This window comes from Protobothrops mucrosquamatus, unplaced genomic scaffold, assembly GCF_001527695.2.
Source record: "Protobothrops mucrosquamatus isolate PMUCROS unplaced genomic scaffold, P.Mucros_1.0 scaffold750, whole genome shotgun sequence".
Lineage (NCBI taxonomy): Eukaryota > Metazoa > Chordata > Lepidosauria > Squamata > Viperidae > Protobothrops > Protobothrops mucrosquamatus.
Genome location: NW_015387021.1, coordinates 72,868 through 100,029, shown reverse-complemented (window position 1 = coordinate 100,029; position 27,162 = coordinate 72,868). Strand labels below are relative to the sequence as shown.

At 37.6% G+C, this 27,162-nt stretch overlaps 1 protein-coding gene across 1 annotated transcript; it reads right to left on the bottom strand.

Moving 5' to 3' along the window:
* Positions 1-98: 98 nt before the first annotated feature.
* Positions 99-27,162, bottom strand: LOC107289689 (zinc finger protein 318). The gene is made up of 7 exons (XM_015818486.1): positions 26,909-27,162; positions 23,190-23,338; positions 13,707-14,265; positions 11,018-12,082; positions 4,785-4,884; positions 3,833-4,104; positions 99-2,176 (listed from the first exon to the last, which is right to left on the bottom strand). Exons 1-7 carry the CDS (start codon positions 27,098-27,100, stop codon positions 2,171-2,173), a joined length of 2,343 nt encoding a protein of 780 aa, XP_015673972.1. The 5' UTR covers positions 27,101-27,162; the 3' UTR covers positions 99-2,170.

Below are 27,162 nucleotides of genomic sequence, written 5' to 3'. Positions count from 1 at the left end.
CCATCCCTTTTATCATTTTTAAAACTTCTTACACTGACTTAGTAAGCTTTTTGTCAGGTTTCTGAGTTTTTAGAATCATTTTCTTTATTTCTTTATAATCCAGAAAAAGTAGTAACTAAGTGAAATCTTATCCTGTCACCTAGAAAACCTGTCTTTAGCTCTAAGTTTATTAAAAACCAAAAATGATTAAGATATGAGGTTCAGCAGAACTGTGTGTCCATAAAGGAAATATTGATGTTTGTAAGCTTGATGGAAATCCCTCAACCCTCTACTGCTCAGCTCATAAACCAACTAAAGAAACCCCAGTTCCTACAGTTTACTTAAAAGGAGCAGCTGTCCAGAGTGCAAATGAGTGATTTCACAATTATTTTTTTCCAGAGACACTTCACTGACTAGAATTCACAATCTGGCCTCTAATCTCACCATAATGTTATACGTTATTGCCATGAAATCTCACTAGAATAATCAGGATTTTTATTTTATTTTTTTAAATGAAAGTTTGCTGCACTTATATAATTTTGCCAGCATACATTTTTCCCCCCTTGCTTGGACATTTTCAATTTAGTTGAGATGAACAAACATAAAAAGCTATTTAATTAGAACTATATATCCCTATTGCAGTTCCTATATTGTAAGTACTCCTAAAGTACATTCTAATCCATGGAATGCAGGTACCACATAATCTTTAAAAAAATGAAAACAGATTAGTTCTCTTGAGTTTCTTGATTCTTCAATGCAGATCAGACATAGTGCTCACTTGTTCCCATCTGAATCCTTAAGATATTCTTCTTTTAGTTTTATTTTAATGTTATTTTCTTCTCCCATATCATAATTTTTTATTTCTCATTTTAAATTGTTTCTAAAGTGAATAAGGATAGCTTCACTTTTATGTTCAGTTCAAATGATGGCCTGTTTTTTCTGACAAAGAAACATTCCACTACTATACTTTGCCAAGTCAGTATCAGAATGGTCAATAACAGATGGTACATAGGAATTTAAAAGTACATTATATTACTCAAAAGAAACTGGTATGTTTGAGCATTTGCTAACAAGCAGTAATTATTTTCAATATGTGTTCACCATACTTAATAGTAGATCTTAATCCACTTTTTCACTCCTCTGTTCAGATTATATATGTGGCTATTTTCCTATCTTCCTTCCTTTTTAAAATCCTTTTTATTTCTTAAAATTTTTCATTGTTGTCTTTACATTACATTCAAGGAAGTAGTGTAAAAACATAAGCTCTGTGATGTTTTGTTTTCCAAATGCCCAAATACCCAAACGTTTACAGGAAGATTAAATAGTTAAACTTAAAATTGTGAGATACATTTCAGCAAAGCCATAACTAATAAAATGCTAAAAAACAGAGAAGATCTGTTTCACTTATTAAAGTTTTCTGAAGGCATCCAGTGTTGGAGACCTATGTTGTAAATGTCAGGAGGAAAAGCTTTTTTAAAAAACACTTTTTTCTGACCAGGGAGAAATAAATATGGCACCATGACTACTTTCTTAGGCTATCACGTCATACAATGTACTCATAGAAGAATGTGGCATCAGAATATTCTTTTAAAATGTTCTTTAAAAATCCATTCTTTTAAAGTGGAATAATATGGATAACAGGAAGCATCATAGGGGGACATTATCTAGGGAAGAAATATGAGTGATGCTGTTACTTTCTCATAACAAACACATTAAGCTTCCTGTTATCATTTTTTATACACATAAACCCTCTCCTGAAAGGTTTTGAGGGCTGTGGCAACCTATTAACAAAAATTAATCAAGTGTTCTCAAAACTGCAACCTGAAAATTAGATTGCAATAACCTTTCAGATTATCTCCAATTTAAGGAAACTTTCAGCTATTCAGAAAACATAGAACTTTATTACCTCCTTTGAGGAGATGCCATTGATAAGATATATTATACTGATATTTAATGAGCCAAGAGACAAAATTTCTTAACTTTTTTTTACTTTTCTTGAAACATAAAACAAATCTGAATAAAATATAGTGCTTGAAATCATGACAGAATAAAAATATTCTCAAGAATTGTAGTCTTCATCTCAAAATCTTACCACAGCTTCTAAAAGCTAGAGTCAGGTCAGGTATGGAACAGTCTTTAGGTTTTTCCTTCTGCTGTATTCTGTCCTTACTCCAGGTAAGCAATCACTTCCTTATGACTAAACAAAAAGATATTTGTATAAGAGAAAATCCTCTATAGAATTTTATTACAAAATATCTAAACAATTATGTATCACAAATTAATGACCACAAAAATAACTGTTTTTGTTTTCATCAATAATTTTCTAAAGTTTTGTTTATCCCTATTTGTTCCAACATAATCCTTTTCAAACATCACTGTTTGTTTTCTTCTAGAGCAGTGGTTCTCAACCTTTTTAATGCTGTGACCCCAACCAGTCGTAAGTCGAGGACTAAACCAGTCGTAAGTCGAGGACTAAACCGGTCGTAAGTTGAGGACTACCCAATCGGTCGTAAGTCGAGGACTTTCCCTGCCCGGGAGCGCCGCGCATGCGTGGTTCCTCCCCCTGTGCCAGCCGAGGCGTAGCTGGCAAGCGGCAGAGACGGAGCAGGCCGACCACCAGCTGGCCCAGCCCAAGGGAGGTACGGCACCCGCCAGAAAAGGGGAAAAAATGGCGGACAAAAAAAATGGCGGACAAAAAAAATGGCGGACAGCCTTGCTTGGCGACCCCCGTGAAATGGTCGATCGACCCCAAATGGGGTCCCGACCCACAGGTTGAGAACCACTGTTCTAGAGCATCATGGTGAAACTGCACCCACCCCATTGCCGGCATATGGAAAAAAAAGTGGTGATACGTCGCGACACGTCACGTGATGTTGCGAGTTTGACACCCCTGTTCTAGAGAAAGGCCATTATTAAAAAGTTTCATCTTATCTAAGGAGCTGTTCTTTCTTTTGATATCAGTGAAGTTCTGATCAAAACTGACACGAGACCACTTTTAACAAAGCTAGGAGAAAAGACAAATAGGCTATCACTGCTATCTAATAATTCTATTTGGGGCTTATCTCTTAGTGATTACCTATAGGACAGGGGTGTCAAACCCGATCACGTTGCAGGCCATATCGTGACGTATCAGGATTTGTTTTGCCCTTATGGGGCCGGTGTGGGCATGGCCAGACCGGGCCAGATCCGGCCCGCGGGCTGCATGGTTCACCTGTCTGCTATAGGATTTTATATATATAATAAAATTAGGACAAAGAAAATCAAAACTTATATCTCTAATTGCTCTCTGGATAATTGTATTTTGGATTAATAAACTCAGATATGAACAAGTCTTTGGTATGCACATGCAGTTCTCTTAAGTTCTTCATGCAAGCAAACTCATAACACAAAACGTCTTTAAAGCTCTCTAGATGGACATTTAATCCAAAATGGGAAACTATGGGCAACCTCCATCATCTATTTGTATTAGAGATTTTGCCCTGTCTACCTCCTTCATCTGTAGTTCACTGACTTCCTCCAGCCAAATGGAGCAAATTTTGGCAAATGTGCAAGGGTTCATCATTCCCAAGTAAAATTCAATTTCACCCCTTCAGAATAAGCACAGGTATCAAACAAATCTGAAAGTAGTTTCAGGTTTTTGCTTATTTTGAAGTTGTGAGCTAATTGAAGCATAAGGAAAGCTATCAAGGGAATTGCAGGCACGCTAATTTATTTGCAGAAATGTGTGAAGGGAGAATAAAAGATAACAAGTGGAAGGAAATCTCTTTTTTGTATTTCAACTTACTAAGCCATAATTATGACACCAAAGCTTTTCCTCTGAGATTGTTAACTGTATCAACATCTAGAAATGTACCTTGACTGAGTCAAAAGTTCTCTCTTCACTTTGGGGATTATTTTGTAGGTTGTTTTCTGATGAATCTTTATTTTCTGAAGATAATTTCTCGGAGTTTTCAAAATCATTCGTCTCTATGATATGAGCTACTTTATTAAGTTCGCCCTGTTTCTCCTTTATAGCGTTAATACTCATTTCCAGTCGAGCAACCTCTTTTGCAATGTTTTCTTTCAATTTGCTCAGTTCCATAAGCAAAGGGTCTTCCTTTTTTCCTTTCTTCAACAACATCATTACTAAATTGAAGTGTGGAGCAAGATGCAAAAGAAAATCATTTTCATACATGCATTATTAAGGTAATTAAGTTTTAATTTTCTTAGGTCCAAGATGCTGAGTATGTATTAACAGTAATATTGTCTACAGTGATACACGCATATATAATCCACTCTTTAGGATGCAGAAAGTCCTAGGTTTATGATTGTTGCTCAGCAACTGTTCAAAGCTACGATAGCTCCTCAGAGTTGTGGCTGTCACAGCCTTCCCATGGCCACTTGACTGCAATCTGGGTGCTCAGAACCCAGCTCATAATTACAACATCACAACAAGTCACAGCCATGTGACTGTGATTTCCCTCATTCCCTGCCAGCTTCCCACAAGTGAAGCCAATGAGAAAATTGCAATCACATGATGACACACATAGTCCTTGTATAATGATGGCAGCCCAAATTACTGAAATTGCCATTGCTAAGTGTTGCAGTCATCTGACTTTGCATTCTACAACAGTGTTGTTGCAAGAGAGTTCCTGGTCCTAATTGCAATTATAATCTGAAGACTTTCTGTAGTACTATGAGATGTCTTCAGAATGATATAAATATAATTACACACTTTCCAAGAGATTATGTAATATTCAGCACCACTACTGAGTACTTCAGGACAAAAATAAATAAATAAATAAATAAATAAGAGGAAGTGATACCTTGCTGTTCTGAAAGCCTATCTAATTCAATCTTCTGATAAAAAAGTTTATTCTGTTGTGATATTTGTGTACATTCCAACGCTTCTCTTTCCTTTATTATCTGGAAAAAGTGAAAAGGAATAAGCACATTAAAACATGCCATTTAATTGACCAAGGTAAAAGCAACTCTACAAGGATCATTATGGTAAATTTCCAATGTGTCCCTGAATCCACAGTATTTTTACATTATTTTATATATGCCAATTGATATTTAATGCAATTTATTACTCACAAGAGCTTCTTACATAGTATGTTCATTTTTCCTTTAAAATATCTTGTTTTCTTATTTTATTAAATCCACCTGAAAGGATTATTAACTTTGGAAATTTCCCGAAATTCTGTAATACATAACAAGGAAGGAGGAGACAAACAAGCTAACAAAAAGGAAGCATATGTAATTGTACTGGAGTCATTATACTGAGGCACATGTCACAAGCCTGGACTATATTCTTAATTTGCAACTTTTTTATAGGACACAATTTTAGAAACTCAGGACAGTGAAATTTCCTTTGGAAGCTAGAGTCTGAAATCTACCGCTAGATGACAAATCTGTGTTGTTGAATTTGTGTCGCAAATCCTTGACATCAACAAAGGGGCAGGGCAGAGGTTGTACAGAAAGATGATGGGAGGAGCTAGGCATTTGAAGAATTTAACTCTTCTCAGATCAGTAAACATTGACATAAATCTTTGCCATCCTTCAAGTACTTGCAACATTTAGGCTGACTCAGGAGATCTAAATTCATTATTTTACAATGCCAAAAAATATTCCAGACAGAGTAGCAAATACTTCTGCTCACAAATAGGATTATCAGTACACTATAGTGCATTGGCAAAAATATCCTTCCTACTATTTTCTTTTAAATTCAGTAATTCTTTCCCTGTTTCTTCTAATAATATTTCTGTCTCAAATGTCTGTCTTCATTTGCAAATGAACATTCATGCCAAAAAAAGCAGAACAAATTTCAGAGCAAATATACAGATTTTCACTTCAAGCTTATTCATTCAGTTTATTTCACAAGATTGATAGATTTCATGTCCAGAATCCTAAAATGGAACTGAAAGTTAAAAACCTAAGGCTATAATGAGATTTAAACAGACTATACAATATCAAGTGCAAAGATCGGTGAACTCATTAAAATTATTTGAATTGGAAAACAATAGCAACATTCTACATCTATCTATAAATTTTGCATGCCCTTGACTTCTGTTGCCAAAGGCTCCTGCAGAACATTATTTTATTTGGTATATATTAAAAGACTTAATAGACTGCATTTTTCAATTACTTGGAAGAGGAAATCAATGCAGGCAGAAATAAGTGTTAGATCAAATGGTACAGTGAGGGGAAAAATTATTTGATCTCCTGCTGATTTTGTATGTTTGCCCACTGACAAAGAAATGATCAGTCTAGATTCCAGGTTAGACATTGTGGTGTCACAGGCGCAGGAAAACAGGGCTTCGTTTTCCACATCCAATTTCGCTCTGCTAGGTACCCTAAAAAGGGTTTAAAGTCGCCCTGGAGAGGCGACAAAGGACCTTGTTGATCGTGGAGGGGCGGCGGCCCTTCAGTTTGAGCTGAGGAAGCCCTCCAAACTGGCAGAGGAAAGACTGGCCGCATTTATGTGGCCAGTCAGAAGCTACTGACAACCGAAGATAAGCACTAATTAGCAACTTCTGAACAATGTGGATGGAACTGGGTGAATCCTCTCTTTATAATTTTAAACCTCTTCCTGGAAAAAAGAATTCCCAAAGCAAAGAATGCCCCCAGATGATAGAGAGATGGGGAACTTCTGCCCTGTTCCCTCAGGAAAAGTGAAGTGGCGAATAACTTTCCTTGGGGGGGAAAATAGAGAAAACTATAAGATTAATTTGGAATTAATACAGAGACATAGCTTTGACAAATATGGGGACTAAAAGTACTTTTAACTAAGACTTTCCTTTTGAAAAGATATTTGGAAAGTTGGTGAAATAAGTTTGGACTTAAAAGCTGGAAGACGGATATTAATGACATCTAGTGGTGAGCTTTGGTGTTACAATTTATTATGCTTAAAGGAAATTTGGCATGAAGCCCGGACATAGATAAGGTTCTTTGTTGTTCCTGGAAACTTTCACTTTTGCAGACTGCAGCTGGGAAAAGGAGAAAAAAAAATCCTTAGGCTGTTTATCTGTATGAAGGAGACAATAAACCACTCTGAATTGGCCTGCCTGGGTTACAAATACTGACTGACTCTTAGTTTCAAAAATTACCAAGAAATATTAAGAAACAGTGGGAAAGTTGCTTCTGGACTATTTCTCTTTGGAAGAAACATGGATAATCAAACAAGAAAATGTAAATGAACTTCAGAAAGAAATCCTCTCCATGTTGAAATCAATTCAAGAGGCTATTGTTTTAAATCATGAGACAAGACTAGAAATAATTTAAATAACATAAATGAACAACTTTCTAACTTAAACTTACAAGCAGAAAACATTCAGAAAATGACTACAAAGAATGAACAAGCAATTCAGAAACAGAAAAAAATAGAGGAAACTGATACAACAATGGAAGATTTGAAAGAAGAAACCAACAGACAGGTACAGATAAATAAAAATTTGGAAGACTCAGATATAATACCAGAAATGGAAAAGAAAGGGTGTCTTTTATACAGGTAATGAGCTGAGATTAGGAGCACTCTCTTAAAGGGAGTGCTCCTAATCTCAGCTTGTTTTCTGTATAAAAGACACCTGTCCATAGAAGAAATCAATCAATCAGATTCCAAACTCTCCACCATGGCCAAGACCGCACAGCTGTCCAAGGATGTCAGGGACAAGATTGTAGACCTACACAAGGCTGGAATGGGCTACAAGACTATTGCCAAGTAGCTTGGTGAGAAGGTGACAACAGTTGGTGTGATTATTCACAAATGAAAGAAACACAAAGTAACTGTCAATCTCCCTTAGTTTGGGGCTCCATGCAAGATCTCATCTCGTGGAGTTTCAATGATCATGAGAATGGTGAGGAATCAGCCCAGAACTACACGGAAGGATCTTGTCAATGATCTCAAGGCAGCTGGGACTATAGTCACCAAGAAAACAATTGGTAACATACTACCCATGAAAGACTGAAATCCTGTAGCACCCGCATGGTCCCCCTGCTCAAGAGACCATATGTACAGGCCCATCTGAAATTTGCCAATGAACATCTGAATGATTCAGAGGAGAAGTGGATGAAAATGTTGTGGTCAGAAAGTGTTGTGGTCAAAATCAAGCTCTTTGGCATTAACTCAACTTGCGGTGTTAGAAGAAGGAGGAATGCTGCCCGTGACCCCAAGAACACCATCCCCACTGTCAAACATGGAGGTGGAAATATTATGCTTTGGGGGTGTTTCTCTGCTAAGGGGACAACTTCACCACATCAAAGGGACAATGGACGGGGACATGTACCGTCAAATCTTGGGTAAGAACCTCCTTCCCTCAGCCAGGGCATTGAAAATGGGTTGTGGATGGGTATTCCAACATGACAATGACCCAAAACACATGGCCAAGGCAACAAAGGAGTGGCTCAAGAAGAAGCACATTAAGGTCCTGGAGTGGCCTAGCCAGTCTTCAGACCTTAATCCCATAGAAAATCTGTGGATGGAGCTGAAGGTTCAAACTCCCAAACATCAGCCTTGAAACATTAATGACTTGGAGAGGATCTGCAAAGAAGAGTGGGACAAAATCCCTCCTGAGATGTGTGCAAATCTGGTGGCCAACTACAAGAAACATCTGATCTCTGTGATTGCTAACAAGGGTTTTGCCACCAAGTACTAAGTTATGTTTTGCGAAGGGGTCAAATACTTACTTCACTCATTAAAATGCAAATCAATTTATAACTTTTTTGAAATGCATTTTTCTGGATTTTTTTTTTATTATTCTGTCTCTCACTGTTAAAACAAACCTACCATTAAAATTATAGACTGATCATTTCTTTGTCAGTGGACAAACATACAGAATCAGCAGGGGATCAAATAATTTTTTTCACTCACTGTTGGTGGAAATAAACTGTTCATCCATTAAGTTGCAGTATCACCAAACCTTAAAGAGTTATAATAGTCACATCTCTGTCAAGCTTACTACTGAGCAGACACTGATGTAGAAAATTTCGTATGTCATTTTATTTTTGTACACATTTATTTTTATTATTAGCATTTAATGGTTGTTAGTTTCTTCTTCATTTCTTCATTTTGTATTTTAACTTTGGAAATAAAATTTAAAAAAATGTAAAGAGCTGTCATTGGACCTAAATGTCCTGGGCAACTTTTATCCAGTCTCCAGCATCGCCTTTCTGGTAAAAATTATTGAGAAGAGGCCAGCTGCAGTTCCAGAGCCATGAAAGAAATGGATTGTCTGGTCCCATGTTAGTTGGGTTTCCAGCCTACATTCAGTATGGAGACGGCATTGATCATGCCTGTTGATGATCTCTGGTGATGCCGGGATGCAGGTAGTTGCAACCAACCTGGCCCTTCTTTATTTCTCAGCAATTTTTGATATGATTGATTTTCATATCCTTGTGGACCAATTGAGGAGAATATAACTGGAGAACTCTCTCCTCAGCCAGTTCAAGGCAGTATTTCAGGGGGAGAGTAAACTCAAATTCAAATCTTCTGATTTGTGAAGTGTCACAAGTTTGATGCTCTTGCTCCTCCTGCTTAATATGAAGTTGCATAAGGGAGAGGTCATCAATCAGTTGACCTCAGTTCAGTGTTAGGTATCATGACTATATGGATGTCACTCAACTGTGAATCTCAATCCATGAATAAAAAAGCAATGTTGTCAAGGTTTCCTCCCAATGCTTGGAAGCAGCTGGAGTCTGGATTGGGAGAAACAGGTTTAAGTTCAATTCTACCAGGTCAAATGGCTTGGACCATCTGGGTCTGGAGGTTCCCAAACTTAGTCCTAAATGGGGGGGGGCACTAGGAGAAGGAGAAGTCTTCCTAGATTCTCAACTCCTTCTCAAAGATCCAGGTAGCTAGGGCTTTACACAAATCCAACATGTATGCCAACTGCACTCATCTCTGGACCAAGCCCTCTTTACAGTCACTTATATATTGGAGATCTTTACAGTCAGTTATATCCTGGAGAAGAACTATGGCAGCATAGTTTTCATGAGGCTGCCCTTGAAGACCACTTGAAAGCTACAGCTGGTTCAGAATGTAGCAGCATAAGCTGCAATAGGCAGGTCTAACAACATCCATGTAATACCTCTGCCTCATGAGCTGTATTAGTTACTAATATGCTTCTGACTCCAATTCAAAGTGCTGTTTATTATCTACGAAGTCCTATTCAGCATAGCACCTAGCTGTCTGAAGGACTAATTTTTGTAATAGCAATTAGGGTCAATTTCCTTAGGGTTCCATTGAGGAAGTAGTATCACTTAGCAGAAACAAGAAAGCAGGACTTCTTTGTTGTAGCACCTGCCCTCTGGAACAGCATCTGCTTGGAGATTCATTCACAGCTACTCTATCTCTCTTCAAAAGAGCTCTAAAATTCAGTTCTTCCCCCAGGTCTTTGTTTAGCATAGTTGGCTGACCACTCCACTTTTGGGGTAATGGAAAGTAGGTTTTTGTTTCCCCAGGACTATTGCGTGGGGTTTTTTTTTGTAGGTCTTGTTGCGTTTTTCTTGCTTTTTAGTATTATGAAGCTGACCAGAGTCATTTTTGGAGTTAGGCAGTTTAGGAATTGTATATATGAAATTAAAATAAACTATGTAGATACAGACATTTATGTATCTATCCATCTACCTTAGAATTTTGCGGAGGACTGCTTATATATTGTAAGTATACATTTCTATGCTGAAAAGGAAAAGTTAAAGCTCATTAACCAGAAAAAAATAAACAGTGTTTTTATGTTTTTAAATTATAAATCAGAGGTCCCCAACCTTTTGGGCACCAGGGGCCAGTTCCATTGAGAGGTTTTTCTGTGGACCAGAGAGGGTGTGGTTTTGTGTGCTGCCTGCATCCTGCAGATGGGACTTTGCTTGTTTGTGTGGATCAGTTGCTGGCATGCTACAGACCAGTACTGGTCCACGGACCGGGGGTTGGGGACCCCTGGTATAAATGATAAACAGAGACCTGCATTGGTTAAGTATTTGGACCAGTTCATTTCTAAAGTCCATTCTAAATCTTAATTTCTAGGATTCTATGGTAATTATGAAATCAAGAAGAAAAGATACTCACCATTTGCATCAGAGGAGTTTGATTTTTTTCATCACATTTTCTTCGCTTGGCCCTTTTTTTACACCTGGTTCGCCGGGGAACCATGGTAGAAGCTGCTTGAGATGGATTTTTGGTGATGGCAGTTGTATTAATAATTCTGAGGTTGGGATTTGTACATTTACCTTTTAGTTTGGCAAGGTTGGCAACCTGAGGTTTATTTGGACATACAGAGTTCACTTGCTGAGCACACCAGCCAGAAGTTGCATAACCCATGTGGCGCTGGTATACATCATAGTTAGGTAAGACTACTGGGAGAGAAGCACAGTTTGGAAAGAACCGATTTGGAGTAAACGTAGAGACATATGGAACATTCTGACAGGAAGCAGAGGTGGGCCCAGGAGGAATATCAAGAAAAGAAGGTGGAGCTGATGGGATTAAACATCCTGGAACACCAGATTGCTCACATGTGCCAGTAGGATTATTTTGCCCTAATTTAGTGATGTTATTAGCTTTAGCTGATGGAAAAGAATCAAATGGTGATAGAGAATGTTTCTGCCTCTTCCACAACTCTGCTTTATGATTTGCCACTGAATGATGATCTGGAGAGTAAGTTGTTTTTTTTCCATAGAGTCTTTCTTCCGTGCGAGCAGCAAGCTTACCTACTTCAGCCACTCCAATGTCCAAACCAATAGTTTTAAGCAAGTCACGGATCTTGTCATATTCCGGGCTGGACTGTTCCAAAATCTCTGGTTTTACAGATAGACTTGCAGGAGGTGGAGAATTTACTTTCTCAGTTACAGGTTCTTTCTTTTCACTCAGCATTAGCTTTTGAGAGGGGAGAGAGTTATTTGAATCACCATCATCATCACCATAAAGAAATTTCTCTTCATCTTCTATATTATCAGGGAAAGGATCCAGTCTTTTATCTGGAGTATAAGTAGAATCAATCACTGTACCTACAGTACTCGAAAAACCACTCCCATCTTGACTGGCTCTTTCATGAGGCAGCAGGAAGTCACCATGTTGGTTGACAGACTCTAATGTTGACTCAGGAGGCTCCTTTTCCTTTGAAAAATTCCCAGAGTCCTGTTCAAAAGGAAAAAACATTTTTGTGGGTAGAATATTTTGCAATGAGATATCTTTTGTGGGTAGAATATTTTGCAATGAGAGCCTACAGACAAGTTATTGTTGAACTGAAGAAATTCTGAAGAAGAAAAACTGATGAAAAGAAGCAATTATGTTAAACTGGTACAAATAAAAAGTATCTGAAAGAAAGGAGTTCATTGATAGATAAGAATCCAGACTTTAAAAAAGATATTGTGATGTTTATAAAATTAATCAACATTTCAATCCATGAAACAGATCATTCTTTTATATAAACAGATTACAGCTAATATATTGGAAAACTGTAAGAGAATAAAAATGAAACTGAGGTAGAGACATGAGTTCTAAAATATCATTTAATTTGACACATTGTGGGTATTTCATTAGGGCTGAGGCAGGATGCAAAGGTGCTACAAAAGTTATCAGAGGAAGACAAATAACATGCTTCCCTTGCTAAGCAGGCCACACTGATACAAGATGATCTCACTATATTGTACCAATCAGCAATAAAATTGCCAGTATAGTAACACAGTATAAGCTGCATATACCGTGTCACTACCCAGCCTTGTTCAGTGTTATCCTTTCAGTGAAATGACTTTGTTCTCCCTCCATGACATGCTCATAAAGTCCAGTTTTAATTTGCTATGCAGCATCAACATAATCATGCCATGATCCTTGATTACTTTGAATCATTCAGCAAGGGTGAAGGAGAAGGAAAAACAGCATGTCAAATGAGCAGCAGAGGAAGCACAAAATGGGTCTGAACAATAACAGAATTTGAAAGGTACTTTTCTGAAGGGAGCATCTCACAAACCCAAAAAAGTAGCCAAATGCTCCTAAGTCAATGGGCAACATTATTTATGACAGCTGCATGATGCAAATTCACAGAAGCATAGTGCTTCTTCTTTCAGAAATGAACAGTTATTTATCTCTGTTTTGAAATTATGTTAGGAAAGTCAGGTGACTTGATAAATCAGTTTCAAATAGTTTTTAAAAGATTTCTTCAATTTCAAACACTGAAAAACAAGTTTTCTAAAAACAATTTAGGAAACCTCCAATTTAACGCGCCTAATGGTAAAAAAATTCATGAAAATCTTCAGCAAGCACCCTTCCATTTCCCCCATAATCTCACCTTTCAGAACAGACTCCTTCTCCCTGCATGACAAGCCATCCCAGACTCCTTGCAGAGCAAAATAAGGAGCAATTGCTCCTTACTTCATCTTGCATGAGGAAAAGTATTACTGATGAAGCTTCAAAGTTGGAAAACAGAAATCCCCACGAGTGACCTAAAATACTATATCAAATGCAGCTTCTTCATGTTATCCTCAAACAGATGTTAAAATACTTGCTTAAGGACAACACAGCTTAACAGAAAATTACTGGTTTCAAATTTAAAACAAATAAAGTGAAACTTTCTGATCCAAATGAGGCCCAAGATGCTGTCATACTAAATCAACTCCATGACCGGGAAGAAAGAGTATGACATTATTCAAAGCATTTATTCTACAGATCTTCATAAAAAAGTTAAATATTTATATTTAAAATAGGGAAAAAAACTAGTAAAACATGACAGATTAACAAAGAGAGTGAAGAATTCAGTTCAAACCTGTGTAGAAGAATCATCTGAACGTTTCTTCAGTATAGATTTTAAGGGGACTGCAGGTGTTTTTTCAGATCTATAATGGTGTCGAGATTTAGAAGACTGTTCTTGATTAGCTGAATCAGGAATTGGGTAGTCAGTTCTAATGTTTCTCCTTTGCAAATCTTCTTCTCTTTTTCTCCTAATTCTTTCAAGTTTATGAAAATCTTCATCCACGTCCATCAGGTTTAGGCTTCTGTTAGGGCTTTGTTTACGATACTTCTCTGTTTCTGCCAATAAAGCCTGAGATTTTATGCTTTCATCAAAGAGTCTATCTTTTCTGTCGTATTGAAAGTATTTTGAATCTTGCTCCCCACCCCTATAATTTTCTCTTGATTGATCCTGTAGAAGTTCACTGTTTATGCTTCGGTCCAGTTGAGCTCCAAAAATATCCCTATTGTAATAGTCCTTATCATGTCCCATGCTGAACAGTCTTGAAGAATTCTCCTCATGAAAGAAACCTCTCTCAAGATTCCAAGGATGTGAAAGGGCTCTGCTAAATATTGGACCATCAGACGAGTTATCCCTGATGAGAGAGGCACATAAATTACAACATCAACATCATATATATCTTGGAACTCAAGTTAGCATAGTTGCCTGACTTTGAATAGCCAATACCGGTTTACACTGACCCCAATATGGCTAGTTCTGCGTCTTTCATCAACAGCTTCACCTTCCATCTCAAACTATATTGTTCTTCCAGAAATGACATTTTTGAAATGTGTTATTTGTGAGCATAGGGGACATGAAACAAAAACAGGCAAGAGTGCACCGTTACAGAAATGGAAATGTGCTCCAGCTCCAGATGTCAACAAAATATGTATAATTTATCCTGTACTAAATCATTTTCAAATGACAAAGTCGGTCTTAACTATGCATATAAACCATACAGTTTTTATTTTTTTAAATAAAGTTTGCGTTAAATTTTTAATAATGACAGTTTTCATGTATTTATTGTTTTAATTTATCATTGTAAACTGCACACGGTATTTTTTTTGTGAGACAGCAGCTATAAAATTTTATTAAATGTACATTTTAAAAACAAAAATGGACATGATTCAACTTCCCTGGCTTCAACAGTGCTATTAGTATTACCTTATGTTACAGAAAGAAAAACAGAAACTTAAAATACATTCTATAACAGGACAGAGTATAACAAACTGTGCGTATAACATCTGTAAATTTTTTGATGAACCATCTTTCAATCGTCAACGATGTATTTACATATCTTTCAGTTGTGTCCTAATATAGGTACTAATAAGAGGTCCTTATGATATCAACTAGTCAATCGATAATCATCTCAGTGATCCTCCTTATCTCTAACCCAGTGGTTCTCAACCTTTTTAATGCCGCGACCCCAACCGGTCGTAAGTCGAGGACTAAACCAGTCGTAAGTCGAGGACTAAACCGGTCGTAAGTCGAGGACTTTCCCTGCCCGGGAGTGCCGCGCATACGTGGTTCCGCCCCCTGCGCCGGCCAAGGCGTAGCTGGCAAGCGGCAGAGACGGAGCAGGCCAACCACCAGCTGGCCCAGTCCAAGGGAGGTAAGGCATCCGCCAGAAAAGGGGAAAAAATGGCGGACAAAAAAAATGGCGGGCAGCCTTGCTTGGCAACCCCCGTGAAATGGCCGATTGACCCCAAATGGGGTCCCGACCCACAGGTTGAGAACCACTGCTCTAACCAATCATACAAATTTTTCCAAATTTCATAATACTCTTGTTTCAGTTTTATTTTTAACTAGCTGTACCCAGCTACGCATTGCTGTGGCTCAGTCTGGTAAAAGCGTGTGTTGCTTTTAGGTCCAACAAATGGCGCTGTTTTTCAAAAAAAGCATGTTTTTACCTGTCACAGGTGTGACATCTATATAATATAGGTATATAAAAACACACGCATATTCGAATGCAACATTGTATCAAAATTTCAAAGCAATCGGTGAAGAACTTTCAGAGATTTAAGATTTTGAACAAACGAACATTTACATTTTTATTTATATAAGATCTCTAGAGTTAACCTGTCCATTTTGGCGCAGGATAAAATTTTATTTATTATTTCTTCCTCAGTGGGGGTTTCCTTTCCTTTCCATTTTTGGGCGTATGCCAATCTTGCTGCGGTTAAAATATGCAATAGTAAGTAAAAAGATGCTTTGGTGAGTTTATCATTAATAATCCCTAAGATGATTTCTGGTTTTAAATCAATTTTTTATAATAGTATTTCTTCCAGCCAATTTTTTATCCGATTCCCCCCAAAAATGCGCCTTTGAACATTCCCACTACATGTGATAGTAAGTCCCTGGAAGCCTTCTACATTTCCAGCATGTTGGTGAGGGTTTTTTTATCTATTTTTGCTAGCCTTGTAGGGGGAAGGTACCATCTATAAAATATCTTGTATAAATTTTCTTTGTAGGAGGTGGCTAATGTTAACTTCCTGTTTCTGTCCCATAATGATTGCCAATTATCTAGGTCAATAGTGTAACCAAAATTTTTACTTCAGATTAACATTGTTTCTTTTACCTGTTCTTCTAACAAATCTTGTTCTAATAAATATTGATATATCTTTTTTATCATTTGATCTTCTATTCCTAGAAGAATTTTATCTAATTGTGTATGCTCTAATCTTATCCCTGGTTCTTTGTCTTTTCTGTATCGCGACTGTATTTGTAAGTATGCCCACCATTCCAGCTCTATACCACCTTCTGATAATCTTTTCCTTGTTTTCAGGTCCCCATTGTCGTCTAAGATATCTTTGTATGTAATTACTCTTCCTAAATTTATGAATTTGGGGTGCATGAATATCTCTAATATGGATAGCCAATTAGGAATTTTTATATAATTATTTTTTTAAATTTTTATCCACATGTCTAATAGTGCCCGTCTAATATGGTGATTCTGGAAGTACTGATGAGCCTTATATTTCCCGTCCCACATTATAGCATGCCACCCTATTTGCATGTCATGGCCTTCTAATTCCAGTAGTCTTCTGTTTCTTAAGTGTATCCAATCCTTTATCCATACCGATATTGCTGCCTGATAATATTTTTCCCAATTCGGGAGGCCGAGCCCTCCTCTCTCCTTTGCATCCTGTAATAATTTTAATTTAATTCTCGGTTTTCTACCTTGCCAGATAGTTTAATTGGTACACATTGAAATAAAAAGAGTAATTTGGGAAGTATATTCATCTTGATTGTCGCTATTCTCCCCATAAAGGAGAGCTGCAAGTTTTTCCATCTGTCTAAGTCTGCTATAATATGATCTATTAATTTGTCATAAGTTTCTCTTTTGAGTGTAGTACATCTTGTCGACAGTTGGATCCCTAAGTACCTTATTCTTTTAGATGTCTGGATATTAATTTTTTCTACTAGCTCTGTTTCTTGTAAATTGGACATGTTTTTAACTAACATTTGTTTTTTCTTTATTAATTTTCAACCCTGCGACATCTCCATAATTTTCCAGCACCTGTAATAATCTTGTTCCAGATTCTAAGGGGTCTTCCAAAATGAAAACTAAATCATCTGCATAAGCCTGTAATTTAAATGTCTCTTTTCTGATTTCTAATCCTTTAATCAGCCTATCTTTTTGGATTATTCTTGTAAGTACTTCTAAAGAAAGAATAAATAATAAAGGAGATAGTGGACAACCTTGTCTCATGCCTTTTTGTATTTGAACACTATTTGTTAATTCTCCGTTTATGATTACTTTGGCTTCTTGTTTAGAGTAGATTGCTTTAAACGTGTTTATAAAATTTTCCCCGAATTCCATCTGTTTAAGTTGAATCGACATAAAATTCCATTTAACATTATCAAACGCTTTCTGAGCATCAACAAAAATCAATGCCATTTGTTTTTTGCTATGTAATTCATAATATTCTAAGATGTCTAATATGATCCTAACATTATGTCTGATTTGTCTTTTAGGCAAGAAGCCGTTTTGGTTGGTATGGATAAATTCAACTAAATATTTTTTTAATCTTTCTGCCATTATAGTCATGAAAATCTTATAATCCGTGTTCAGTAAAGAGATGGGCCTATAGTTTTTAATACAGGTCAAATCAGAATTTTCTTTAGGAATTAGTGAGATGATTGCTTCTTTCCATGAGTTTGGGGTTTTTGTTATATTTAGTACATCATTAAATAAGTCCAGTAGAGTTGGGGCCAAAAGTTCTTGGAGGTTTTTATATATTTATTACTTTTTTGCTTTTTAATTGCTTCTGTAATTTCCTGGACTGTTATATCTTTATTTAATATATTTTGAAATTCTTCCGGGACCTTCGGTAGGTCCGCTTTCATAAGATATTGTGATATTCTTTCCTCCATAACCTTTTCATCCTCTTTATAAAGATTTTTATAGAATTCATACATCACCCTTTTTTTCTCTTCATTTTGATGTACCATCTCCCCTGCTTGGTTACATAATTTACTAATCCATCTTTTAGACTGATAAATAGTTTTGTGTGACGTGTACACACAATCTCAATAACATGTCTATAACAAATTTGGACAATAAAGCATTTTAGTCCATTTTTAAAGTAAAGGCAATATTCTAACACTTTAATCAATTAACAGCAACAACAGTACTTATCCTATACATCTTTAAAATGTTTCTATTTTCCTATATTAAATCAATGGAGAAACATGTGCAATTTGCTACTAAAAATAACATCACAAACATTTTTCTAATAAGGCCTGATGAAGATGAATACTTGTTTATTCTACTGAATCTTTAAAAAATATATAATCTCATTAAGAAATTAGGGGAAGACCAGAGATTCTGCTGCTGCTACAGCTGAAAAAAGCCCAGCTTGTGCTTATTGGTTGCCCTGGCCATACTTGCTATATCCACTTGTTCATTTTTTTTTAACTAATTTCTGTGGTATTTCGATACAGTTAACTTTTGACAGCAGTAGGCAATATAGTGAGGGGAAAAATTATTTGATCCTCTGCTAATTTTGTATGTTGGCCCACTGACAAAGAAATGATCAATCTATAATTTTAATGGTAGGTTTATTTTAACAACGAGAGACAGAATAACAACAAAAAAAATCCAGAGAAATTCATTTCAAAAAAGTTATAAATTGACTTGCATTTTAATGAGTGAAATAAGTATTTGACCCCTTCGCAAAACATGACTTAGTACTTGGTGACAAAACCCTTGTTGGCGATCACAGAGGTCAGACGTTTCTTGTAGTTGGCCACCACATTTGCACACATCTCAAAAGGGATTTTGTCCCACTCCTCTTTGCAGATCCTCTCCAAGTCATTAAGGTTTCGAGGCTGATGTTTGGCAGCTCAAACATTCAGCTTCCTTCACAGATTTTCTATGGGATTAAGGTCTGAAGACTGACTAGGCCACTCCAGGACCTTAATGTGCTTCTTCTTGAGCCACTCCTTTGTTGCCTTGGCCATGTGTTTTGGGTCATTGTCATGTTGGAATACCCATCCATGACCCTTTTCAATGCCCTGGCTGAGGGAAGGAGGTTCTCACCCAAGATTTGATAGTACATGGCCCTGTCCGTTGTCCCTTTGATGTGGTGAAGTTGTCCTGTCCCCTTAACAGAGAAACACCCCCAAAGCATAATGTTTCTACCTCCATGTTTCATGGTGGGGATGGTGTTTTTGGGGTCACAGGCAGCATTCCTCCTCCTCCTAACACAGCGAGTTGAATTGATATCAAAGAGCTCGATTTTGGTCTCATCTAACCACAACACTTTCACCTACTTCTCCTCTGAATCATTCAGATGTTCATTAGCTAACTTCAGATGGGCCTGTACATATGCTCTCTTGAGCACAGGGACCATGCGGGTGCTACAGGATTTCAGTCTTTCATGGCGTAGTGTGTTACCAATTGTTTTCTTGGTGACTATGGTCCCAGCTACCTTGAGATCATTGACAAGATCCTCCTGTGTAGTTCTGGGCTGATTCCTCACCGCTCTCATCATCACTGAAACTCCACGAGATGAGATCTTGTATGGAGCCCCAAAATAAGGGAGATTGACAGTTATTTTGTGTTTCTTCCATTTGCAAATAATCGCACCAACTGTCTTGGCTACAGTTGAGAGTTTGGAATCTGATTGCTTCTATGGACAGACAGCATGCAAAATCACGCCCCCTCAGATCCATGAAAAAAATCTCTCTCCACAGAACCGGTCCCTGGTACTCAAAAATTGGGGGGCCACTGCAGTAGGATAGAGGTAATCCTCAAGTTATGACCACTCTTTCAGGGTCTATTTAAGATTACAACACTGAAGAAGGACAATATATGACCTGTCCACAAAGTTGTGGTAATCGCAACATCACATTATAGCAATCTGGGTACTTGGGTGCCCACCTCATTATTAAGATATTGCAGCAAGCTGCAACCATATGATCACCATTTGTGATCTTCCCTTCTGGAACCAAAGTCAATGGGGAAGTTGGCAGGGATGGTTGCAAGTTGCTCACATATGTTGTTCCTGCTGCTTTTTCTCCCAAGGACCCCTACACGGGAATTTCAGGGATCTTCTACTTTGCAGCAACCTCACAAACATTTTTTTGCCAAATGCAACCCTTCCTGGACTGGGAGGTCTTGTCACATTGATTAATCCTGTCATTTCCTGGTTGGATTATTGCAACACATTCTACATGGGGCTGCCCTTGAAGACTAACTGAAAATTACGATTGATTCAAAATGTGACAGCATGCATCATTCTGACTGCCCCACAGTTTGCCCTCTTTGCACTGCTGATAGAATGTAATCAGCTATAAAATAATCTTGAGGAATAGGAGGAAGAGCCACAACCAAGATATTGATCAGGGGGGAAAAAGTTTTAGTCTGAGGCTGAAATGTAATTTGAAAAGGATCTCAGGCTTGACCCTCCCTAGTTCTCTCCAAGATAAAGGAAGGGAAGGAGGAAGTGCATTCAGACCAGTTCTGTACCATAACCTTATAATTAAGGCAGGATTAGCGTACACAACCTTGGTTCCTAGTCTGGTCCTCGTTGAAGGACTGACAGTGAGCTGGAATGGTTTCCAGTTTCTTCCTGTTGCAATTCAAAGTGCTGGTTATTACTTTTAAAACTTTAAATGGCGTAGGACCAGGCTTCTTACAGGACTGCTTCTCCCTGAAGATTTGGCCATTCCACTAGATCAGATACAGTGGGAGCACTCCATGTTGTTTCTTTTAAACGTTGTCATCTAACAGGAACAAGGAACTGCACTTTCTCTATAGTTGGCCCTGCCCAGTGTAACACCCTTTTCCCAGAAATCCAGCAGGCCCCCACACTCCTTCCCTTCTAGAAGGTCTTAAAATATTGAGGCAAGGCAAGGCCGGAGCTGGTGAGATGGTAAGTGTATATATGGGTATGGCTAGGGGTGCCATAAGCTGCTATAGAATTTTTATAGATTTTTATTCTGATTCTTTGGGGTGGGAGGTTAATTGTTTAGTTTTGTGTGCCACGCCATCCAGGGTTGTTGATTAATTTGGCTCTAGATATTCAAACCACCTGTATACCTTCTAGCGCTTAAATTATTTGAGCATCAGCCAATCAATAAAATCAATTCTAGTTTTAATCCTTTTTCATTAACAAAACCAGATTGTTACTATAGACATAACTATAAAGAATCAACACTTTAAGCATCCTAGTTACAACTGCAGTATTCTGAAAATATACTGAAACATGCACAAAAGTAAAGCGTTAGTAAGCAGTAGAAAATCTCAGAGGTTGCAAAATTCAATTTTTTTTTCAGAAAACTGGAACAACTCAATGAAGATTGAGTGTGGCCAGAGAATATAAAACATTGAGTGATTGAAGAAAGACATGGAAAAATTGGCAAATAGTGTGAGAATGGACTGTGATATCCTAATTCATGCTAGCCATCAGAAAGATTCCACTTCACATTCTGCTTTAGGTTTCACTTTTTAAAAAAAATCAGAAATAGATTCCCTCAAGAAGCAATTATAATTTAATTTCCCATAAAGATGTACTACTATTTTTACTCACTCACTTATGTGGGTTCTTACCCAATATGGTGGGACTGGAATAGCTTATTTGGGGTATTCAAAATAATCCAGAGCTCAGCACATATTCATCCAGAGCACACCTGATTATATCATATGCCTCATGCAAAAAAGTGAATAAATTATATGGTTGGAAACTATTTACATACAAAAACTTAACAAAGCTTCATATAATCAAAAAGCACTTACTTTTGCTTCACTCTCAAAGACTTATTGAAGAATTAAATGACATACAGTATTAGCTGCTCCTAAATTAGTTCTTACTTTTAAGAAATGTAGATAAATATATTTGCTTTTATTATTTCAATGTCTCCTATCAAAGAGTTAAACTTAACAAGAGATACAAACTTTTAAGTCATGAAAATACACTCTTATGTGGTTATCATAAAACTGAAAACAGATTTACTACAAGCATTTTTAATAACAGGAGAGAATACATTATAATTATAAGTAAACTGCATACTTTGTAATCAAAATTCACCAACTTTGCCACTAATTACAAGAAATAAGATAAAGGTTTATAAGATTTTATAAAGAAATCGGGGATTGCAAAGAAAAATATACTTTGAAATTGAACAGTATGCCTATTTTTATCCTGGTTTGTACCCTGTAAACTTAAAGGTTGCTTTTAACGTATCTTCTAGACTTTGCTTCTTAAAATATACACTGAAATACACTACAGATTTATGTAGAAATGAACAAAAACTGACATACTAAAAGTAGAGCTAGAACTACCTGAAACAAGGTAAGTCACAGTACATAAATCAAGCTGTCAAATTAGAAAATTTTGCCACATTAGGTTCTGATTTAATATTCAGCATTACTGCTGCAACTATTAAGAGATTTGAATATAACTGACAGTCCCAACCATTTAAGGATTCTTATCTTAACCCTCCTGCATTTGAATTTTTAGACATTACTTGGAATCTTTCATATATTATTCCACTTACAATTGTTGCTAACAAAATCTAATCTAATTGTACTATACATTTTTAGATCAAAAGCCATTCTATGCATTTGAGGATAACAATCTTTTAAATCAGGCATGTCAAACTTGCGATGTCACGTGACATCGTGCAACAAATCAGGACATTTTCCCCATTGTCGGCAATGGGGGGGGGTGCAGTTTTGGCGTGATGCATCTGTTTGATATGCCTGTTTTAAATGATTTTTCCCTTTCCCCTTTAATGACATAATTCTTTATTTTTACAGTTTTATTGTATTTTTAAGTTACAGTGTTTTATTGTATTTTTTAAATTACTGTGGGTTGCAACAGATTAAGTGGCCTATAAATCTCATAAACAAACAAATATGAATGTGTCCTAAGATGAGGGATGCCTAATGTAATCCATCTAATATATTTTCCAAACTGTCTCATAACATGACATTATTTTATTGGATACTATAGGATATGAACAAAAAAAAAATCACAATTTTTGAGACTAGCTTTCAAAGAACCATACCTGTTCACATTGCTCAGATTATCAGCTGATGAGCTTGTGCCATTTTCAATTAAGGCCCGCAAGTATTTTTCCACTGAAGATCCCGAACGTTGGCGTGGAGAACGTGAGCGCTGCCTTGGAGAATATGAGGGCTGATCCAGTGAATATGTCTGCAATGGGGGAAGGGACAAGGAACAGTTACAATATGCTATCTATTTGGTAAAACAGGCTTCAGTATCTTCCACTGTTACAAAATACCTTAAAACTGGATATATTATGTAAAAATTAAGAGAAAAACAAGAAAATTGATTCATTTAGAAGGGCTAAAAATTTCTACTTAAAATTTGTAGCTCATGGTGTGGAATGATTGTTTTCACAATTTCTTTTACATTCTTCCACAATTTATTTTAAGTTATAGAAATTGGCACAAAAATAACATGTAAGGCAGGGGTGTCAAACTACCGGCCCATGGGCCGGATGCATCACATGGAAGCCGCGCCCACCCCATTGCCGGCAATGGCAAAACTGGCCCGATACGTTGTGCGACGTCACGTGACATCGCGAGTTTGACATGCCTGATGTAAGGATAAAGACATCTTAAAACTGAGTTAAGGAGGTAGTCTACTTCCTGCTCAAGAAGTCATTGCTGCATCCAACAGAGTTGGAGAAGTTTTATCCCATCTCCAATCTTTCCTTTTTAGGGAACACCTGCAGTTGCTGATAGCTTGTAGTAAGTGTATGACAGGATGAATCCTGAAACTCCTTGATCTGTCAGTGGTTTTTTGTAGCATGACACAGGAATCCTTCTGCACCAACTCAGGGGGTTGGGAGTGGCAGACACAGCATTGCTGGAGTTTCTTCCTTCCTCAGGGGGCAGTTTACTCCTCCATTCAGAACATGTGTGCAAATTTGGGATCCTTCTGGCCTCATAGCTCCTGCTCAAATCTCAACTATGGCCAAGAAAATCTTTATACAACTCCATCTGGTGTGCCAAATTAACCCATACCTGAAACAATAGCCCCTGCTTACAATCACTCATGCCTCAGTCACCTCCCATTCAGATTACTGCAACACAGTATACATAAAATCTGCAACTGACCCAGAATGCCACAGGAATGATTATGGGTGCATTGTGGTATGCACACGTAACATCACTATTTCGCAAATTACACTGGCTCCCCATAGGCTTCCGGACACAATCCAAAATGTTAGTTGTCACCTACAATGCCCTACATGGCACAGGATCATATTATTTGCAAGATTGTTTTTGCCCAATTCACCTACTCTCATAGGCACATTCCCAATTTTGTCTTCAAGACAATGTCGCTTGATGGGATCTTAAGAGGCATACTTTTTGTTCTGTAGTGTCTGCCCTTTGGAACAAGCTTCCTCCCAATGTTCAGATGGCTCTGATCTTGTCAGACTTCAACTAAGTTTTAAAAACTTGGAATTTCTCTAACGCATTGGACCAGAATGATAGATGAGCTTATCTTTTGGGAATGGAATGATTGAGATTCCCAACTTTATATTGCATGGTGTTTCTAATATTGTTTTGGAGTTTTGCTGTCTCAGTCCTGGTGCATAAGGAGGAAGAATGGTTTTTTTTATCTTTTACATTAATATAGTGACTCTGTTATGAAGTACTGAGATAGTGATCAGTCCCCAATTCTTCCTGGAAGAAAATGGTTTATTGGGGAACACAGATTTCTCACTCTGATGTAACAGATGAAAAGAATACCAATCATAGGGATGGCGCAATGGCTCAGCCGTTAAGATGCTGGGCTTGTCGGCTGGAAAAACAGCCCAGGTTCGAGACTTGAGCATTGTGTGACAGGCTGTGCTCCTGTCTTTGCCTAGCTCCTGCCCACCTAGCAGTTTGAACGCATACAAATATGAGTAAATAGGTACCACTTTGATGGGGAGGAAACAGTGCTCCACAACATCATGCTGGCCACCTGACCAGAGAAATATCTTTGGACTGCACTGTCTCAATGGCCCTTGAAACACAGTCGCCCCCTAGAGTTGGTTACGACCAGCAGAGTAAATCTGCAGGGATTCTTTTCCTTTTCTTTCTACACCCTTTCCTTTAATGTACTTTAATATTATAAAGATTGGCGACTAGGGATTTTTACTGAGTCTTTAGTTATATGTGCCTACGGCCCCCACTTTGACACTCTTTCGCAAGGCCCTGAAGACCTGGTTTTGCTAACAGGCCTGGGCAACTCAGAGTGGGATAGAGTCCATCAAGTGGTTTGTCTGATTGATTGTTGACACCAGGAGGTTGGCAGGGGGTAGGGTATATAGTTTTTTATTTTTTGTAAGCCACCAAGAGTCACTGCAAGTGAATGGGTGGCCATATAAATTCTCTAAATAAAAAATATTAACACAATTACTATAGTATGCCAACATATATTTAAAATACCTTTTAAATTGTATAATCAAAAGACAATTGTGCAATCTAGTGGTTAGATTGCTTAGATCAGCTGTATTTCCTTCACTTAAGGCAGGGGTACACAATCCAAGACCTAAAACAGCTGGTGTCTCCAGAAGACCTAAGTGGGGGCATTAGTATTTGTCATACAATTTTCATCAAATTGTAATGTTTAACAGAAAGGGAAAATTTAAAATGTATAGATGTAACTGAATGTAAACTAAGTGTCCTAATTAAACATTAATCCAACTTATATTCATAAATTGCTATTCTGTTGATGTATGATACAGCAACTGTGTCTTTTATCATCTGACAGAGCTAACATATCTTTGTTCCTTTCCTATACTAAGAATCTTATTGACAAACAATGATAGAATAATTATTCTATTTTCAAAATATCTTTCGTTTCCAAGATGGAAAAAATGACAAAGAAATTTTACAATTCTTCATAAGGATACATGAAGAAAAAAAATAGCTCTACTAAAGAAACAGGAAATCAAAGTAATGTAGGTCAGTTACTTGAAAATATATAACCCTAGTTCTGAAGCTTCAGAAGAGATGAATTTATGAAAACCATTTTTCAAAATAAACCCAACTAAGTGCATAATGCCAAATATGTAAAAAAAACGTGATTATCATTACAGAGGAATACATGATCATGGAATTGGCTTTAACATAGCATGCTCAGCATGATCTTTAAAAAAATGATTAGATCTTTTGATTTCAGATTATTGAAACAACAATATGGTTCACATTTCAATCTTATTACACATCCAATCTAACTCATTCAACTGCTTAACTAATATGCTGCAAAAGCAACCTCGTTCACAGGTTGTATAAAGTATCGAGCCTTTCCAATGTCTGTGTAGAACTGAAAGCAAAAAAATAAATAAAATCGATCCCTTTACATCAATGCTTACTCAGAAGCAGCTCCTACTTAATTCAACCAGAACTTACTCTGAGGTGGCAAAGCACGCCTAGGGTAGAGTTAAAAGTTTACTTTGCAACTTTTCCTTTCCTTTCCCATTGCCATCAAGTCAGAACCTTCAAGTTACACAAACAGGTTCTCTGTTACCGTCAGGGGGAGAAAACTATTTGCAAATGTTACTATGTAGCTTGGGGAATGCAAGAGACTGTTCGGCCCTTGCACAAAATGGGGGAAGGCGGCGGCGGCGGACCATTTTCAGAGAGGGACAGGAAGGGGGGTGGGGGTGGAAGAAGGCTCCCCCTTCGCAAACAGCGAAAGCCCGGACACACGGGACCGGAGACGGAGGGTAGATTAAAAGGAGGAAGCTCCAACCGAGCGTACCCTGCTGAAACGGCGCGGGGAAGGCGAGCGATGAGAACGATGGGAAGAGCGACGGCTAGGCGGGGAGCGGTGGTGGCGACCCCTCGGAGAGGGGGAGCGGGAGCGTGACCCAAACCCGCGAGAGGAGTCGATGGGGCCGAGCCGGGACCGTTGAACTCTCGTGGCCGGGGGGCTGCTCCCGGGACGATACATGACGGTGGCCTCCACAGCTTTAAGCGTCCACGGAACCGTCCCCAGCCCCGTTCACCGATCCT